Source organism: Equus asinus, chromosome 13, assembly GCF_041296235.1.
Source record: "Equus asinus isolate D_3611 breed Donkey chromosome 13, EquAss-T2T_v2, whole genome shotgun sequence".
In the NCBI taxonomy this organism is placed as follows: domain Eukaryota; kingdom Metazoa; phylum Chordata; class Mammalia; order Perissodactyla; family Equidae; genus Equus; species Equus asinus.
Genome location: NC_091802.1, coordinates 19,240,329 through 19,260,894, shown reverse-complemented (window position 1 = coordinate 19,260,894; position 20,566 = coordinate 19,240,329). Strand labels below are relative to the sequence as shown.

The following is a 20,566-nucleotide window of genomic DNA, read 5'->3' as shown; positions in this document are numbered from 1 at the left end:
CTAATCTTCCTCAAAAAAAAAAGAAAGAAAAGAAAGAAAAGAAAAGAAAGAAAAAAAGCTCATTTTATTTCAGGTATTCCACAACTACCATATTTTAATATGTTTGGAAAGAAGGCACATGATAATTAGGACAACCAGTTTCAATTTTTTGAAAATTCCAAATAATCCAGATATGGATTATCCAGTCCCTCTGCTCTCCTGCTATTCTCCATCTTGTTTATGGGGGAGGTGAAAGAAGCTAGTTTGCTATTTAGATTTCTGATCTTTTCGGAGAATATACAGCCTGAATAAGGTTTCTAAAACAGCTAATATTTTCCTGAGCCAAGAATTTCAGTTCCTAGGCTACCCCTTGTCTACCACACAAATGCAGATAAAGACTGGCCAAAGTGGAAACACTTATTCATGTTGGTTTCCTAGATTAAAAATATTTATGGTCTGTCTTACTGTCATAATCAAGGGAGAAAAATATTTATGTTCTTCACCTAGCAGGTACAGAGTACTTTCAAATGTTCTTTTCACTTATAATGTTACTCGGTCCTTAGTAGTCCTGCTATGGTAGCTAGTGCCTTCTGACTGCAGTTATTAAATAACTCAAAATACAAAGCTACTAATCTGGTAGGCCACTATTCATGTTATTTATTCCTACCCAAAAGTAATAGTAATGAATGATAATTCGTGATTAGTACCAACATTTCAGGTAGCCTAACCATTCTTACCTTGCTTCTGCAAATTCCAAACTGATTCCATTTCTGCAAAGAAAAAAGGAAAGGATTATTTTATACACTAAATTTTGTACAGCAAAGTTTAAAGCTAAGCTTTTCACTTTAAATCTAAAAAACCTAGACTGGTTATTGCTGGGCTGGAGGTACGGTTGAAATAGCAGAATTTTTTGAAGCTCAGACAAAACATTCATATTTTCCTACAATTCTTAAGAGTATCATTCAGATTGCCGTAAGTGTTGTTTACAGAAAGTCAATTATTATCAGAAATCAAATTGGCAAGAGAATAATTCTGTGGCAAAGAGATGCAGAAGCATGCTATAGATAAAATATTTAACAGTTTGTTGTTATTAAAAAACACCAAGTATTTTTTTGTAAACCATCACCCCAAAACAAGATGCCCAAGTCTTCTGAATGAAGCACTCATCAAGTTTGATTAATTAAGCTTGATGCTTAAAATGCTTCATTAAAATTTTACTTAACAAGGGGGGTAGGGGGGAGGGCACAAAGGGTGAAGTGGTGCACCTACAACATGACTAACAATAATGTACAACAGAAATTTCACAAGGTTGCAAACTATCATCTTAATAAAAAGTTTAAAAGAAAAATTTTACTTAACTCTTTGCTTAGGCAAGTGGTTCTGTTCTTCAAACCACACCTACTCTTATTTTAAACCTACGGTAAGGTCAAAACACCAATTCATACCCATTTATTAATAACACACAATCCTCATTTGCTCCAATTCCATTCAAATGTCTTATCTACAATGTGCTTACTTTGGCATCTTACAATAAGAAAAATACGTACATGATCAAACTATAGTGACATACAGAGAAAAAGCAAGAAAAATTCTATGTGGAAGCATAGAAGAAAGCTTCGTAGAAGAGATATTTGAAGTCTTGATTAATAACACAAAAGATGACTACCACACTACAAGAACCTAAGAACCGGACCTTGAAAGGAAATACTCTACTGGGAGATTAATGTAAACAAAAATTGCCTACTAATAGGAAAGAACTATAAGTAACACTGAGAATAAGCACTCTTCTCATGGCCATACAACTACCATTTTGAAAAGACAAAAAGGTGATTTTATTTTGTATAACTGGATTCTGTGTAATTGTATTCTATATAATTCATCAGCAACCAATTATAGTTAAAGAAAAATAAAATTGGAGCTCATTAAGATAGGCTATACCTAGACATGGGTTATAGTTAAGGTACAACATAATCCCCCCCATCCCGGGCTAAAAGAAAAAAGCACATAGATTTAAAACTACTTTTTTGTCTTATGTGTACGGATGGGGGCAGGGAATGGGAGAATCACACTCTCCCTAACCTCCCCCACCATCAAACTCACTTCTATAAAACTGTTAAGATTTTTTGAAAATTTGTCAGAATTGGATGTTTAAAGCAATAGTTAATTACTCAAAATGATCAAAGTAATTAATTATCCAGATAAAATTCCATTCAAGGTATCACAACAATTCCCTAATCAAACAAAGACTGGGAATAACGCATTGGTTGCCAGTTGGTCCAAGAGCTTACTTGGATGCTATGGCCTTTAAATTGCTGGGCAGATGCCCCCAAAGACTGGCAGGAAAATTCCCCTCTAGGAGGTCTAGGAAGGGGAGAAAATTGTGATCTAATCTGGAAAAAAAGAAGAAATATCAGGAAGAGAATTCTAGTCTTACAGCTCATATCTATCACTCCAATATAATGTCTAATTCCACTAGTTTCAGACAATTAACAATAGCTGAAATAGTCATTAGAGCTATTATCCTACAAACTTCTCTATCTCAGAACGGCTTATTTTAAGAAGCCCAAAGATAAGCCTTTCCTTGGTTAACCTGACTATAAGAAAAACTAATCTAACACAAGTAACTTTTTTTCTTTTAGTGAAAGTACTGAAATCTCTCATTTGGGAACAAATAAATTCCTGAGTTCTATATACACAGATTACTTGATGCTCATTAATTCTAAGTTTGTTTCACGCAAAGACAAATCTACAGTTAGTCGTATGTTGAGGGGGGAAAAAGTAACAATCAAACTTTTCATCTTAGTCCACCTATGTTATAACACTTCCTTTTCTCCTCCCCAACGCAAACCTCAACCGCCTCCCTCCTCCTTTTGTTTGGGGGAGGGGGAACTCAAGAGTCACAGTAGCAACCATACTACTTTAAAAGCAAAGCAAACACAACAAATTTTAGAATAAAGACAAAACGATTTGTAAACACTCAATTTCTTTAACGGATTGAAGACATTTCCTTGGCTTAAAATAGAACATTCAGCTTTAGTCTAAAATGACAGATTTTAAATGATTTCTGGTAAGAACATTTTATTACCCTCAAATATGGGCTCTGAAGTAATGAATTTGACTACGACTTTTGAGGAGGGTAAAGCGATGTATGACCTGGCTAAAAAATTAGCCACGGGCCAAGCCAGCCTAGCTTCTAATCAAGAAATAAATCAGTATTATCTTAACTGCTGAACTGAGAAATGAACGCAGTTCTCTTTCCTGTTATTTAATATTAATTACTTCTATAACTAGTAGTAACTTGATTTCTTTGATCAGAACTTAAAACTTTTCATGAAACTCAAACGAATATCAGCAAAAAGGGGGAATAAATCAAATATCGTTTGTGTGGTTATATGCCACGCTTAAACCAAAACTAACAAGAAGCTAGTGACAGAGAACACACAGGAAAGGAGTGAATTACATTTTGCCCTCTTTTAGATTACAAAAGTCTTGACTCAGATTCTAAATCCGAAACGAGTGACTGGGTAATTTTGTTTCAAGTATCACAAGAGAAGCTGAACAAATGAATAGTATAAAGAAGGTTACAGACGGCACGTTCACTTATACAAAATCATAATTAATCTTTTTACTTTTAATACTGCCTTCTGCTACACTGCCCCCACCCCCAAATCTTTAACTTCTCAGTTCTTTTAAAGAGGGATCACAGAATTATGTAAACAGTTATTGAGAAATGGCCACGGGACCAAACCTGCTAACAAAGATTTCTGCTCTTAAGATACACCAAAGTAGGCAATTCTCTCATAATTCTGTAATTTAGACCACCACCATCCAAATTTGAAATTTTACTATATCAAAATTTTCAAATATTGTTAGGCCATTCATCTCATGAAACGAACATTAAATTTTCTAAAGCAGACTAGTTTCTACATAGCTCCCCATCACAATGCTTTCTGTGATAAATGTCCAATTACCTGTAAATTTCTAATTCCAAGTAGATTACAAAGCAATATTGAGGGGCTAGGGATACAGATGCAAAAACAGAAACAAAGGCTGCGCCTCTATGAGCTTAATAGAGTAGGCAGCTTTTCTAGGTAGAAGCATCGGCATGAACAAAGCTTGGTGGTATTCAAAAACAAGGTGTGCTAGAGCAAGGGTCAGCAAACTGGGTTCCACTCATCATATTTTTGCAAATAAAGTTTTATTAGAACAGAGCCACAACCACTGTATACATTATCAATGGCTGCTTTTGTGTACCAGGCAGAATCAAGCAACTAGTAATTGCAACAGAGACCCTATGGCTCACAAATTCTAAAACATTTACTATCTGATCCTTTATACAAAAGTTGTCTGACCCACACTTCAGTGGTCTCAAGAGATTTAGTAAGGCTGAAAGCCACTGAGAGGAAAAGATTTAGATACAGAACAACACCATTCACGGAACAACACTATTCAGAGTTGAAAGTCACTAAGAATGAAGATTTAGACAAAGAAAAACACTATTCTGCTATTCAGGAAACAGAGCACAAAGGCACAGAGGAAGAAAGTTTATTACTTAATCATATAGGTGAAGGGACGCCACTGAAGAAATCTGAGGTTATTGTACTAAATATTAGCAATGATTCTTCAAGGAAGAGAATGGATGAAATGACAATACAGAAAAAGAGCCCAGTGTATGTCACTGGAAAAATAAACTAGGACAGCTGTATTAGAGATGAAAAAGAAAAAAAAGGAGATGTTAGAGACAGGATCCATAAAACCTAAGAATAAGAGTTACATGTTAATTCTCTGAGAGGGAAGGCAGGAAAGAAAGAGCAGGTTTTGGAAAAAAATTAATTCAGTTTTATATACATAGAACTGGAGTGGTGATGTTGAATATATGTGGTCTGAACTCAAGAGTAAAAGCAGCTGAAGAATTTTCAAGCTTAATACACAGCGGCAGAACTGGGTGAGATTACCACAAGTTTGAGGAGCATGAAAAGGGGACTGAAGGAATATCAACATCTGAGAAAAAGAGAATGATACCAGGAAGGCGATACTGAAGATGTAGAACATAGGAAAGTGGGTAGAGTTAAGAAAACGCAAATTAGGGAATTTAGGGAGGGAGTATTCAACTACCGCAATTCTTATCCAAAGTTAAGACAAATGTAACTTTCTAGTCACCTATCCTTTTTCCTCTAGCCCAATGCAATCACCTTGACTCAAGCAGCGGCAGCTTACAAACATTTCTGCAGTTGTCTTTTAACTAGCCTCTTTTGCCTTAATCAAGCCTCAAGTTCTATTTTCTACACCAAGTATTTTCTCTTCCTTTAGAAACATAAATCTGAAAATGATCACACTGCTTGAAACACTTCAATGGATTCTCACTGCCTAAGGGAGACTGGATCTGTGTTTGTCCTGTATAAAACAATAATCTAGCATTTTACACAGTGGCTGGGTACATCAATAAATAAATTAGATGAGTAAGTTGGTTGGGTTTTTTTTTGAGGAAGATGAGCCCTGAGCTAACATCCCTGCCCATCTTCCTCTACTTTATATGTGGGACACCTGCCACAGCATGGCTTGCCAAGCGGTGCCACGTCTGCACCTGGGATCCGAACCGGTGAAGCCCCAGCCACTGAGGCAGAACGTGTGAACTTAACCACTGCACCACCAGGCTGGCCCAAAGATTTTTTTAACTTGCACCACTCACCTTTTTTGAAACAAACTGAATGATTGGCAATCTTGAAAAACTATTCCATCTCCTCCACCTAAAATACTGATTCTCCTTGTACAATAAATAAGCCAACTTCCATTTCTTTTTTGAATCCTGATTACTCTCCCCTGACTCTGCCAACCACCTCAGGGGATTCTCTATGTTTCAAATGCATTTTGTATTTTTTTCCTACAGAGCAATCACACCAGTAATATATTTCTTTCCATGTATGTTTCCCTGTTATACTGGGTTCCTTAATGATACGAACCCTCTCTTTTCACCTACTTACCACCACTGTTTCACACAGTGCTTAGACCAATAAACAAATAAATATTGATTTGTGTGGAATACTACTCATAAATCAGTCAGGAAGTAATAATAACAAAGTTGTATTAGGTAGACCCATTTGAAACTGCTGATATTCAACCTTTTTTAACCTACGAAAACAGCAACTTCATATGGTCCAACAAAGCAGCATTTAATTCTAAAATCCGTCAAAGAAAAAGACTGAAGCTAAGACGGTTAAAACTAACCAAAGGCATATTTTTTTTTTTGCCTTAAATGAAAACTGAATAATACTATGGTCCCAGTTTAATAGGACATTTAAGAAATCATTTAAAAAACATTTAAACATTTTTAAAAGCACATAATGGGGGGGGCAAAAAAAAAGGAGGCTGGCCCCGTGGCTGAGCGGTTATGTTTGCACTCTGCTTCAGCAGCCCAGGGTTTCACTGGTTCAGATCCTGGGCATAGATATGGCACTGCTCGTCAGGCCATGCTGAGGCGGCATCCCACATGCCACAACTAGAAGGACCCACAACTAAAATATACAACTATGTTACTTGGGGGATTTAGGGAGAAAAAGAAAAGGAAAAAAAAGATTAGCAACAGTTGTTAGCTCAGGTGCCAATCTTTAAAAAAAAAAAAAAAAAAAGCACATAATGGCTTCCTACTCCCCAAAGAAAATAAATCAGATGTTAAGGCCAAATAAGCTGACTCCCATAATTGAAAACACCCAGATCAATTTACCATGAATCATGCTTTCCAATCCCTTATTTAAGCCATTTTAGATCAAATTCTGTACAATGCAGCAGAGGTGGTGACAAATTTAAATTTTGCTTTTTTCCTTCCTAATCCAGATTTACCTATCTTTCGATGATTTCAACACCACGTTTTGCTATTCTGGTTTCCTCTTTCTCAACCAGTCCACTGTATCTGCAGGTTCTTTTGTAAAGAAGCCTGTCAGGAAATCTTCCCCACCTTTTCCTTTTCCATTTTGACTATACCCAGAGAAACACACCACTTTTTTTTTTTTTTAATTGGTACCTGAGCTAACATCTGTTAACAATGTTTTTTTTTTTTCCTTCTTCTTTCCCCAAAGCCCCCCATATTCTAGTTGTGAGCGCCTCTGGTTGTGCTATGTGGGATGCCGCCTCAGCATGGCCTGATAAGCGGTGCCTTGTCTGTGCCCAGGATGCAAACCAGGGAAAGCCTGGGCCGCCAAAGCAGAGCACACTAACTTAACCACTCGGCCACAGGGCGGCCCCAATACAGCACGTTTTCAAGTAAATCTGACTAAGGTAGTTAGAAGTCACCACCTTTTCGGTAGATGCTTAATGAACTCTTCAGTGTATCGATTTCAATCTTACATTCTCAATCTAGAGCCACACCAAATCAGACTAAACAGAATTGTCTGGGACCACCTCTGAATACACACAACAGAAACATGGAGCGCAAGGGTTTTTGTTTTTTTCGCTTATTTCCACTGCTATACTTACTCTAGTCGGTTTACTTTTAAAGGTAAAACATCCAATTCAAGTTGCCTGGAATGAAACTACTACTTTTACAGCACAGGTGGTTTACCTCCCTCACCCTCAGGACTTATGCTAATGAAATCTGGGGGTTAAATTTTAGCTTCTATAAATTCCTTACAAGTTACCTTTCAGACTAACAGCAAAGTAAATTCATCATTATTGCACTCATAAAGCAGATTTAATGAGAAATCAAGCAGCCAAGATGGATGCTAAAATGGCAAGGTATTGGGAAAAAAGGATATTACACCACATTAAGAATTACTTGTTACATACATTCCTATATGTCCCATATTATATAGAAAAGAAAAAGACCCTTCTCAAATCTAGGAAATTTAACTAGGGCTGAAACCAAAGTCAAATCAGCAGGCATCTGTGACTAAGATTATTAGAAAGACAACTGTGATGCCACAAGCAATCATGGAGCGCCTGCAATAAAATGCAGTAAAGGTGAAAATACTTAGCATTGTGTTAAAAGGAGAAAATTTAATATTCAAATCCTTCTGTAAACAAATATCTAAACTGTGTTCAAAGTCCAGTCAGTTTTATGGATCAATTAATCATAACTTGTCTCTTCTTCAAATCCTGTTGATGTAGAAATATTTATCAGTTCCCTTGTGCACTTAATCTAAAAACTTTCTTTAAAAATGCTTATTTTTGAATAAATAATACATTCACATGACTGCTAACACAAACGGGAAAATCTCTCTGTCTGGACTACAGAGTCTAACTGATCTTCCACCACTTCTACTCACCAGAAAAATGCCTTCCAATCTACGCTACAAATTGGTGCCACATTAACCTCCCTAAATACAGACCTACAAGTCAATTGCTTAATACCAACTCAGTTTTTAAAGCACCTGAGCACGTGACACAATAAAAAAAAGACTGATACATTCATTTTATAAAATTAGGAAACCCAGGCTTAAAATGACAAATGATTTGCTCAAGTACACAGGAATTGGGAATAGCAGCCTTAAAACCACTGTCCTCTCTCAGTATTAGTTACTTCCATTCCACCAGCCTATCTCCCTTATATTCAGTGTCTCCTCCCGCCTCCAGACTGAAATGAAAAGCCTCCATGACCTGGCAGCAATTTACCTTCCTTCTTTTACATCCCCTCCCTACATCCAAAGTGGATCCCTTCCAATATTTACATTTACTCATGATTCTCCAACTTTTTATCTTCCTCTTCTCTGTATTTCCATACATCAAATCTTCCCCATCCATCAAAACCCAGTTTAAATGCTGCTGTCTCCATGAAAACATACCCTGCCTTTACTCTTCCTACCCTTAACTCCCATTACAAATTCTACGTATGGGGCTAGCCCCGTGGCCGAGTGGTTAAGTCACGTCCTCCACTTCCACATCCTGGGGTTTCACTGGTTCGGATCCTGGGCACGGACCTAGCATCGTTCATCAGGCCATGCTGAGGCAGCGTCCCACATAGCACAACTAGAAGGACTCACAACTAGAATATACAACTATGTACTGGGGGGCTCTGAGGAGAAGGAAGAAAAAAAAGGAAGACTGGCAACAGATGTTAGCTTAGGTGCCAGTCTTCAGAAAAAAAAAAAGTCTCTTATTTGCCCCCTTCTTATGACATTTAAAATCTTGCCTTATAAACTTGTGTACTGTTTTCTCCTCTACTTGATTAAGTTCTTTAAAGGAAAAGACATCCTGTCAAAGTAAGTATTCCATAGCTAAGCAAAGTACTTTGCCTGTGGTAGGTACATCATAAGGGAAAGGAAAACACACACACATTATTGCACAACTCCTTAGTGGCACAGAAAACTGTGAAAAGAAAAAACAGAGTAAAGAAAAAAGGATTAAGCTGAGGAAAGCTCTCTAGACCTGAAGTTCCCACTCCTAGCTGACAATCAGAACCACCTAGTGAGTTAAAAAATTATTTTATTCCAGCCCAGATCCAGATCTAGTGATCAAATCACTTATGCCAATAACCTGCCACCTGTGGAGGTGAGAGAGAAACAAATTTTTTAAATTTCATGCGATAGCCTAGAGGTGCCTCAGGGATACTTTAAACTAGAAAGCTTTCATGTTGACTCACTACAACCACCAAGGATTAAATCTTATTCTATTCATCTCCCCTGTGTCTCTATGTGCTGGGTAAAATTTACCACATCAAATTATTTTTTAATGAATATTCCAAAATGTCAACATTTTAAATGCTTGATATCCTTCAGTGCAATATTAGCCAGACAAGATCAATCAACGCAGTTTAAATGAACACTTCAACCAAACATACAACTCACATCAATCTACCTTATTTCAACACATTTGGCTTCAAATGACTTTAGACCATTTCAAAATCAAAGATTCACCCCAAAAATTTAGGGCCCAGGGTTGTAAGCCTTTGACAACAAATCGAAGAGTTCTACTACATCCTGGGTATGTGCTCTAAAATACCCAAAGTATCAACTAACAAAATATTATGATACTAAAATTTCCTTTTAAAAATTCCTACCAAAAAAAAGTGTGAAGGTGGATAGGTCAAACAAGAATGACAACGCTTTTAAAACGTTCAAGCCAGATGATGGGTACACTGGGGTTCATAACATTATTGGCTGCATTTGCATGTATAAATTTTTTCATAATCAATTTTAAAAGATATCAGTTTAGGTGCCGGCCCATTGGTGTAGTGGTTAAGTTCACAAGCTCTGCTTCAGTGGCCCGGGGTTTGCAGGTTCAGATCCAGGGCACAGACCCACACACCACTATTCAAGCCATGCTGCTGTGGCATCCCACATACAAAGTGGAGGAAGACTGGCACAAATGTTAGCTCAGGGCCAATCTTCCTCACAAAAAACAGATACCAGTTTCAAGTTTTGCCTCTTTAGTGTCACTTAAGATAAACAGGAAAAGAGGACCTACCTCTCACCTTAAATATTAGTACTGCTACGTAATGGCACAATATTTCCCCAGGTAACAGAAAGATTAAGTCTTACTTCTTAAGAAAAGTTAGTAGCATAGTATGTATCAAAAGCTAAAAGAAAAATCCCAATAGATGGATAGAATTCCCATCAACTTCTTTTTTATGCCTCATTATATCTTCATTTCACATCCTCAGTTGTATTGAACATTCACATTTTTAAAAATCTGCAGTACTTCCAAGGCTGCAATTAATGTTTAACCTAAAAAATGCACCATTCCTACTGAACTGACAAAACACACCCTCCCACCTACTATTTCCAAATAAAGTTGTTAAAAGGCTTATTTTTGAAGTTAGGAGGTATGCATAGAACTTCCAGTTCTAAGCTTAACTTCAACTCAGATTACTTTTTTAAGTGATTACTTTTTTTTTTTAAAGATTGGCACCTGAGCCAACAACCGTTGCCAATCTTTTTTTTTTTTTTTTCCTGCTTTCTCTCCTCGAACTCCCCCCAGTACACAGCTGCATACTCTAGTTGTGGGTCCCTCTAGCTGTTGGATGTGGGACACCACCTCAACATGGCTTAACGAGCAGTACCATGTCCGCGCCCAGGACCGGAACCGGTGAAATCCTGGACGGCTGAAGCAGAGCGTGTGAACCCAACCACCTGGCCACGGGGATGGCCCCTAAGAGATTACTTTTGAACATTGAAAAACTACACTAAAAGTACCAAGAAAATAATACAGGTGGTCTCTTAAAGTACAGTCCAATAAGCCCAACTGATGATTACCTCTTTTAGAGTTTAAGAAAATTAAGACAAAAATTTCAAAAAAAAGTTGAGACTTCACCTATGAAAAAGATCTTCAAAAGGTTGTGATTCAGAACACATTCCAAGAAAAGAGAAATTAGTGACCTAATGTACCAATCTACATTTGGTAGGAATTCAAAGAACCTGCCACTTTGAGACCTAACTGAACTGAGTATTATCTATTGTTCCGGGGGGAAAAAACAATCGATACCAATTTAATCTCAATAACATCCAACTACAAAATTCAAACTGATGCACTAAAACTAAACTAAAGCAAATATTTCAGTAACATCAGCAAAACTAAATATAACTGCATCCATGTAGGGGCATTTAGTTTATCTAAAGATCACTGATTTCATATTCCGTTAGCCCAGCTAAAGGGAAAAATGCATACAGCATACCTAGAAATAAATAGTAGTTAATACTCCCATTTAAAAAGTCCTGCAATTCTCCATTACAAAAACCATACATAAAACCACCAACCAACAATCTAATGGAATCACTTGTCCCAAAATTTTTTGTAGGCTGTAGGAGAACATAACACAACCAGACATCCTGTCAGGCTCTCACATGGACCACCAGTACAAAATACTTTGGTAAAGATTTTCCAAGTAATGGTCTCTGGAGGGCAGATGGCACAGAAAATAACACCCAAAACACCCAACTCCCTTGGCAGAATTTAACTTATAATTAACCACATGTCTTAAGAAACTAAGCATTTCTTTTTTGCCCTAACTTTCCTAAAACCATCCAGCTCCTGGTTAACACATATTTACTTCCCAAGAGCAGTGCCAGAGAAAAGTGAAAACAGGTAATTTTATCTGCCAGGATTTCTACTTCTAAACTCCCATAAGGCAATGCTACTACTTACCCCCATTTTTTAAATGAAAAAAAAAAAAGGATACGCTTATTTTACTAAATGTCTTCCCACTTGCAGATAAGGAAAGGTATGCAGACTAGGTAATTCGCTTTGAAGGCACACAAATAGCTTTGTTAGTATCTCCGAGGCAGCGATTCTTCCAGGAAGAATATGGTCATCACCTCACCTCCACTATACATATGCTGCCCCTTCCCTGCAGTCCCAAGTCACTGTCTAAACGAGCCACTGTTAAAGATGGGAATGCACAGTACATACTAGGTGTGTGCACGCAGGCAGTGCAGATTTCTGTTAAGGAAAGGCTGGGAGATGGAGGTAGAAGACTGAAAACCACTGTTCTCAAAAGCACCGAGGTTACAACCGTTGTTCATTCAACCTCATTACTTGCTTTAAGGATTTAAACTAGTTAGGCCATACACCACATTTTTCTTAAAGACACAAATAAACCATATTCTAAGAGTGTTATTAACATGGGATATCTGATTCCTTTTAAATATGGGCTTTAAGGCTATGAAAAGGACAGACTCTCAAGAGCCTGGTCCCTACAATACTAATTGTACTTAACATGGTAGTTTGTCTAAAATATTTTCTAGTTACCATTTGGCACCCAGTATACCCTCTTACAAGAGAAAATAGTTCGACACTCCATCTTTTTAGACTTCTCCTCAAAAACACTGTTCCTACTCATTTTAAGCAAATTAGAACTATCAAGTGAACTAATAACGAAGCATATGCTCTAAAAAGCAAAGGAGAGGGAACATCTGTTCAAAGAAAAATTTTAAGACCTCTTAAGAGTGTTCAAGAGAATATATAACATCATCTCTTTAGCCAGCATCCCCCCAACATCCCCTCTTTATTCTTTGAACCAGGTAAGAGTTAATATACTTATCTATGTAAAAAGAAACGGTTTTTAAGTTGGAAAAGTGAACATTCCTTCTAAATCTCATAGGAATTCCCAAAATTCACCCTTAACACAACATCTAATAAATGTATATTAAATTGACCAATAAGAATCTTTGTATAGGAAATAAATGAGTTACCTTTAGTGTGATATACAATAGCAGCCCTCAGGTCAAAAGAACCCCAGCTATCATTCCTTTCTAGGCCTCTCTGGTATCTCTGTTCTTTGGCGGAACCTAACAAAGTGTTCGTAGGAGACGCCAGAGGATTTTGATTTTCTATCTCGTAGTCCTTTGAGAGAAACACTAAAGCACCTTGACTACTGGTGTCTGCTTTTTGCAGGTCACCTATATGACTGGGTTCCAAGGATAAGGCTCCACTCTCACTAATAGTCCCGGATTTTAGAATGCTACCCAGAACTTGAGGACTAGTCCGTTTCTCCAGCTCATAAGCCTTGGGAAACACAGGATGCTCAGTTCCTGAGGGGATTATTTCAGCACCCTGTGAAACCAAAGTGGCAGGATATTCCCCTTGAAACGTCACCTCCATCACTTTATGATCTGACGACTTCCCAATAACAGTCTCAGGGCCAGCACTGGGCTCATTTATAAATGATAAACCCCACTGATTCTGGAAGATATCCCCTAGGTTTTGCTGATCTGTCTGAGAGGGTAGATCCACTTGTGCTGTGCTCAGTAGCACAGTTTGCATATTTGAAGGGTAGATAAAAAGGCTAGACTTAATTTGTTCAACAGCTGCTGAAGTCAGACTCATGTCCTGGAGAACTGAATCAGTCCCAGAAGAGATGGGTGTTAGAGTATTAGCAGCAGTAGTTAGCAGTGGCTGACCCCCTGGAGAATATACACCTGCATCAGTCCCTGCTAATACAGGCCCATTAGAAAAGCTGGCCGAAGTAACAGATTTCAGTGCTGACATAGGGACCTGGGATAACCGACTTGAAGACTGGGTCTGAGTTTCTCCAGTAGATGACGAAGAGGATGAAGATGAAGACGGTGACACAGAAGAATTCTGTACAGTTTTGTTGAGGTTTTCCTTAACTTTGCTTGCATAACTTATTTTAGGAACTATTTTAGCACTGCTATTGTCCACTGGAAAAACTGGGGGTGGTTTAAATAGGGTCCACGAGTCCTCTTTGGAGGTAACAGCAGAAGCATGCTTTCCTTTGGGCCGATCATCAAACTTTTTGCTGCTCACACCAGGTTTAATATCAGAGCTTTTCCGCAGCATATCACCTACAGCAGGTTTTCCTCGACTTGTTCCTCCAGGCCCAGTTTCATACTTCCAAATAGGCTTGGAACCATCTACTCGATTTCCCTTTTGTTCACTGTAGTCAGGCTTGAAAGTTTCAAGTCCCTGTTTTAAGGTTGGGACACTGGTCTCTTGTTGCATTATTTTGTCCTGCACTAAATTAAGGTTTTCACAACCCTTGGCACTATTGCGCCTAGCTTTCCTTTTTTTAGGAGTGGTATATCCGCTCTCAGAACCACTACCATCATTATCTGCTCCTTTGCCCATATAACCATTAGTAATATAGCCAGAATTATTTGTTACAACACCATTTGGAATTGCTACGGTATCAGTCTTGTCTAAAGACTGGTTCTCTCCAGATTTATTTTCATAAGACTTCCCATTCTTTTTGTCCATACTGTTTTTCTGAATGAAATTCCTGGTTTTAATTCCTGCTTTCCCAAAGGTGTTGGCCTTTACAGTCTGCTTTAGATTAGTGTCTACAACTTGTTGGTTGCCATTGAGGACCCTAGAAATAGGGTTGGTAGCTTCATCAGAACTCAGGCTCTTTAAAGATATTTCTCTGTCTCCAGCATTACCATTTAGTTCGCCATAGCCTACAGAGGAAAAAGAAAAGTTTTTTTATAATTACAATATTTAAATTACAGTAGTATCCAATATTTAAGGACTTTTTATTTACTATGTGCTAGACACTACGCTATGAGCTTTAGCTTCCTATGTTATTATTTCATAACTCTGTAAGACACTTGTCAGCCCCATTTTACAGATTAGGAAGTCCACTAAACAAGAAACAGAACTGAGTTGGGATTCAAGCGAAAGCGTGAAGTCAGAAAGAATATGACCTCTTAAGCAGTATGCCATAATGCCTATACCTCTCATCTAACAGAATCAACCTCCCCCATCATTCTCATAAAGCTGTTATAAAATTTCCCTTACAATTAAGAGCAGAGCTACCCTCTGGGCAAAATCAAGTTATACTGATATAGTAATCATAAGTACCACAGGGAAATTAAAAGACTCCATTTCTACAAAACCACAAATGGTTGGTAGTCACCATAAGCAGTTTCTACTGTGTTCTGTCAAACAAGAATCTAACACTTATGAATTTTTTCTAACATAGTCTTAAATTCCTTTTGCCATTTCCCAGACGGTAGATCATACTGCTAATGTAGGACACCAAAACACCTAGATACCAATGTTTCTGACTCTTATAAGATATATTTTCTTCATTTTACATTTGGGTAAAGACTCTCAGAGAAATTAAGTAACTTGCCCAAGTTACAATGTGGAAGAACTGGAAATCTGAACTCCAGTCTATCTGGAATATGGTTTCCTAGCACTATATTATACTGCCCACCCAAATGATGCAGTAAGAAAACATGTACTAACAAATCAATGAAACATATCCAACATGAAAAAGTTTATGATATGCAAGTTTAAGACCTTCAACTGTCATAAAGTTTATTACTATAAGTGATTCAATTGAGTCAACAACTTTCCCCATTTGCTTACTAGTAAAATAGTGTCATTAGTTATCTACCTGCCTACTAAATGTTCCCAAAAGCATCCTGAGGTCAAGTCATTAGAAACAAATACACAAGAGAAGGATACACACATCCACACATTTATTTAAGGCAGTTTTTTGGGGGCTGGGGGGGGGGGTCGTGTCCAATAGGAACACAAAGTAATTTGCCTTTGTCAGTTCATTCATTCTCTTGGCCCTTTAGTCTGTGAAGGCCAACAGGCATATAAGCTTGTATGTTTTTCTTTTGAAATTTTGTTTTAATTTCCAATATGGTAAATATCAATAGATATAACCCTCATCAAAAGCTCTTTGTATATTTTAAGAGTATAAGGGATACTAAGATTTAAAAACAAAAGTTTGAGAACCATTGTTTTAAAAGAACTTGATATAGAATAGAACATAGTCTGGGAAGATTCACAGTAGGGTTTACTACAATTTTAGGTCACTCATTCTACATCAGAGAAAAAGGTGGGAACACTAAAAATGAGCAAACAAAGGCATTTTCTTCCACTGCATTAACTTTCAGGAAATAACTCAAGAAAACATACTTATGGCATAATCATTCCTAAGATAGAGTGGCACAAAAGTTTCTCCATAAGAGAATATATTTTGTAAAAGTTCTTAACTTCTGTGGCATTACATTTTACTTTTTGGCTGCTGGAAAAGCTATGATAGCAAATCAAGTCAAACTTTTGGTGGAAAAATTCTAACTATGAAACAGTAAAGAGATCATCGCTTATGATGTTTTCTAAAAGGTTCTTTTCTTCTTTAGAAATGCAAAAAGTTCCTAAATAGAGGCTCTCAACATTTTTAACAGATATAAGTTCACAATTTTAAACCAGAGAGAAGAACTATATATACCATTTAACAGGCTGAACAAAAGTTTGTATCCTTGGGCCCATTAGTCATAACTTTTCAGATCTCAAAGGTAAGCAGTCTCAAACACCAAAAAAATCCAATGTCCAAACCAAGCTGGACCAAAGCCAAGACTTTTAAGGGAACTAGAATAATTTTTCCTAAGATAATTAATATTTAGTGGCTCCAATATCAGAAATCACCAAACAATTTAAAAACAGCTCAGAAGCAACTATACTTTTGCTCCCAAGTTTTAATGACAAAAACGTTTCTCATTTAACTACATAAAAATTTTCCCGAGGCAACCTTGTTGGTATGCAAAGTCATCCAGAGACATTTTCATTTTAAAACTTAGGAATTTAAGAAAACTGTAAACACTAGAGAATTACTTAGAGAAATCAAAGGACTCCTAGTGTCTTTATCACTTAGGGTTGCCATGTTAAAGCATCTAACCCTACTTCAAATGGACGCAGCAAAACTTGGGTCCTGATAAATCTAGCTTTTGGATTAGAAACTGAAATTAGTGAACACATTTGGGCCTCTCCTGCGCCCTCTTCTGGATAAAGAAAAACTGTTCCTCTTTATAGGTTTGTGGGTAATGGGTCATAAAAGCCCACCTCAAGAAATTACAGATCCATTTCAAAAAGCCTCATAAGCGTTCTCAGTAAATCAGCATCATGCACGTTGAAGCAACAGTACTGTGACCAGGCCACACATGAAAAACCGCTCATCCTAAACTGTCTACATTCTCTCAACATTGCTAAGCCCTGCTTTCCCTATTTATCCCCCTTTCAGGATAAGACACACTAATTTGAAGGATGCCACCTTGAATTGTTGAGGGGCTGCTTCTCTAAGTAGAGAGGAGTCCTGCAGGACTGTCTATATTAATATAGTACCTGAACAACAAAACACAATTTCCCCATCTGAACAGTAATGCTGCCTTATATTCCAAGCAACCGTAAGGTAAGATTTTCTCACCTTTAAGTCGAAAAAGGCCTAATGTTAAAAAGATCTAGTGTTGTATACTTTCTAAGAGTTTTTAAACTGCTCCAAATCCTTAGGATTAAACACTCAACACATTTATATATTCATTTCTACTGCACCCCATCAGTCCCTAGCACCCTCCAAAATGGAAAATCTGACATTCTAATTTCAGTCTTCAAGTTATATCAAGTCTCCAACAGAAAAGCAGTTTTTCTCCAGTTCTCAATAACTGCTGCTATCAAATTTGACATGCTGGGTTTAACATTTTCTTACCATTTCCTTCATTTCTCTTCAATTCACAAAGAACCCTTATTTTTTTAAATCTGCGTGCTTACAAACTTTTAAGTTCATCTCTTCTCAAATGATTTCTAAAATGACGTTTACTCTCAATCTAGCAATTGTCAAAAAAAGAGTTTTAGGATCAAAATCGGTTTAAATGAGAAAACGCCTTTCCTTTTAACATGGAAAAAAGCCTCATCCGAGGCAAGATGGTAGTGAACTAACCTCATGTTCACCCTTAAGGACAAGAAATAGGGGTCAAAAAACCTCGCCCTCTCCCCCGCCCAATCAAACATTTTTCTAATCTCTCCTCTCAAAAACACTACCCAAGCCCAGAAGGTAAACGTTGGGGAGGCTGGAGGGGGACAGAAGCAGCTTTTTTTTTGTAAAAATGAGCTGCTGGAAGGAAAGGGCCCAAGTGAAAGCCTGAGAGGCGGGATCGTGAGCAAACCTGGCAGGAGATGAGGTTCCTGTGGCAGACAAACTCGTGACCGGGGAGCCCGGTTCCCGCTGGGTACCCCACCCGGCCTCCGGGCACCGCCTCGACGCCAAATGCGGCCCCCCCGGCCCTCCTGCCCGGAGCAGCGCGGCGGCCGCCGCCCGCGGCCTCCCTCTCCCTCGGCTCCGCTCGCAGGCCGGCTCCCCGCCCCGACCGCCCGCGCCTCCCGCCGCACCCGGGAGCGGGAAACGCGGCCGCCGGCGCGCGGGGCCCGGCGCAGGCCGCTCCCCTCGTGGCTGCCTCCCTCCCCCACCTCAACCGCCCCCGCCCCTCACCCCAGGGACCCGCCCGGGGCCGCGCGGCCGCCACCGGGTTACACAACCCGGCCGGCGACGGGGGGAGGGGCGGCGGCGGGCCTGGGGCGGCGGCGCCCCCGCAGTGCTGGGGGCCAGGCGACGGCCCGCGGGGATCCCCGGCCACCCGGCTCCGCCGCGCCGAGTCCCCTCGCCACCCTTCCCCCTCCGCTCCTCCGTGGGCCGGAGTCGGTGACAGGAATCGGCTTCCAACATGGCGGACAGGAAGCGGCCCCGCGAGGAGGAGAGAACATTCCAGCCGCGCCGGCTCCGGGGGAGCGGGCCCGGGGCGCCCGCCTCGGGAGGAGCCGCGGGAACAGACGGCGGGGTCTGGCTGCCAAAAGGAGCGTCTAGGGGTGGAAATGACCCGAAAAACGAGGGGTCCCAGCCGCCCCCCCAGACGGGGAACCCCAAGGCCACAGGTGGGCTTGGGGCGGCGGGTGAGGGAGGACACTTCCTCAACTCTGCCCACCTACCCTCTCCTCGCCGCCTGCAAAAGGGTCTCGCGACACTACCTGAGTCGGGATTCGCTAGGCCTTCCTGAGTTACACCCCAAAGGATTTCGGGGGGGGGCGGCTAGGTTCACAACTCAGAGCCCCCAAATTAAGGTCCCTCCAGCGCCGCAGGAAGGGAAATGGGAAAGGAATAGTAAGGCTCGACTCCCAAGGCCGGCCCTCCGGTCTCCCTCCAGCCCGGGCGGGGGCCGGGAAGGTCACACTGGCCTGGTCGGGCCTCTCCCATGCAGAGGAGAAGGAGAGGGCGCTGCAAACCCCGCGGCCCAGCCCGAGGTGTGGGAGAATGAAAGGGGGCTTCCCCAGCCCGGCAGGACCCAGACACGCGCACTCGCACACCCCGACCCCGTTCGCGCTCTCCCGATCCAGCCCCACCCCCATTCTCCCCTACCCGCCACCCCCCATTCCCCTTCCCCCACTCGTCCTCCCTCCCAGACCTGTTTTCTTCTTCGGCGTTTCCTGGTGCTGCTGGAGGGCGTGTTTCTGCTCATGTTTCAGCGGCTTTGGCTGGGCCTTGGGGCTGCCCTCGGCTCCATGCTGCAAGTATTGGTGAGGCTGCTGGTGATGGTGGTGGTGATGGTGGTTGTGGCTATGGTTGTAGAAATAATAATGGTGATGGTGGTGCGGCTGCTGCTGCTGCTGCTGGGGATGATGGTGCGGATGGTGGTGGCTGTGATGGTGCTGAGGCTGTGGCTGGCCGGGCTTCTCCTCCATTGAAAGCGGCTGGGACTCCCTGGCTGAGGCTGCGGGCTGCTGCACCGTCAGGATCTGAGACTGCTTCTCAGGGCTCACTCAGTATATCTGACCGCGTCTCGCCAGCGCACTGGTTAACCGAGCGATTCTGCGAGATTGGCAGCCGCGCTCCAGCAATCAGGAGCCACGCTGCACCGCAGGCCCCGCCCCTAGCCCAAATCCTCTTTCCTTCCCCTTCGCCACTGCCTCCTGGCCAACGCCATTTACCCTATGCAACCTCACAGGGCCGGGCCTTCAACGTCAGCACTATGGCTCTCTCTTCTGTCGCTTTCTCTCCTTCACCACGCAGTCTGCGAACAGCACTTTCTACACTCCTCGCCGGCAAGCTAGCTCATGTCGAGTGTAGCAGATTCCACTGGCTCTGGGAGCCATCTGTTGGTTTTGCACCTCCTAGAATCTCTTGGCTTTTTTTTTTCTCTTTTAATCCTTTTCCGGGTAACCAGAGGGGAAGCTCAATTCCCTTAACCCTGAGACCACTAAAGGGGCAATACAAAAAAAGGGAATAAATACATTTTTAAGAATACAAGAGCTTCACAATCCAGTAGATCATTTTGTATTCTGGATTCATTTTGCTTTGTATTCATATGCTAATCTCTTCCTTTCCACGAAGGGATTATAGGGTTCCACAATGGGGTATCTG

General features: G+C 40.4%; 1 protein-coding gene across 1 annotated transcript in view; it reads right to left on the bottom strand.

Annotated features, from left to right (window-relative positions):
• NUFIP2 (nuclear FMR1 interacting protein 2) overlaps nt 1-19,997 on the bottom strand; it is a 30,459-nt gene extending 10,462 nt beyond the window's left edge. The window contains exons 1-3 of the mRNA XM_044744203.2: nt 19,611-19,997; nt 13,098-14,822; nt 717-749 (exon numbers count right to left, since the gene is read on the bottom strand). Coding sequence (XP_044600138.1) covers nt 717-749; nt 13,098-14,822; nt 19,611-19,887 — 2,035 coding nt within the window. The 5' untranslated portion in view covers nt 19,888-19,997. The remainder of the gene's footprint in view (nt 1-716; nt 750-13,097; nt 14,823-19,610) is intronic.
• Between the last annotated feature and the right edge of the window lie 569 nt (nt 19,998-20,566).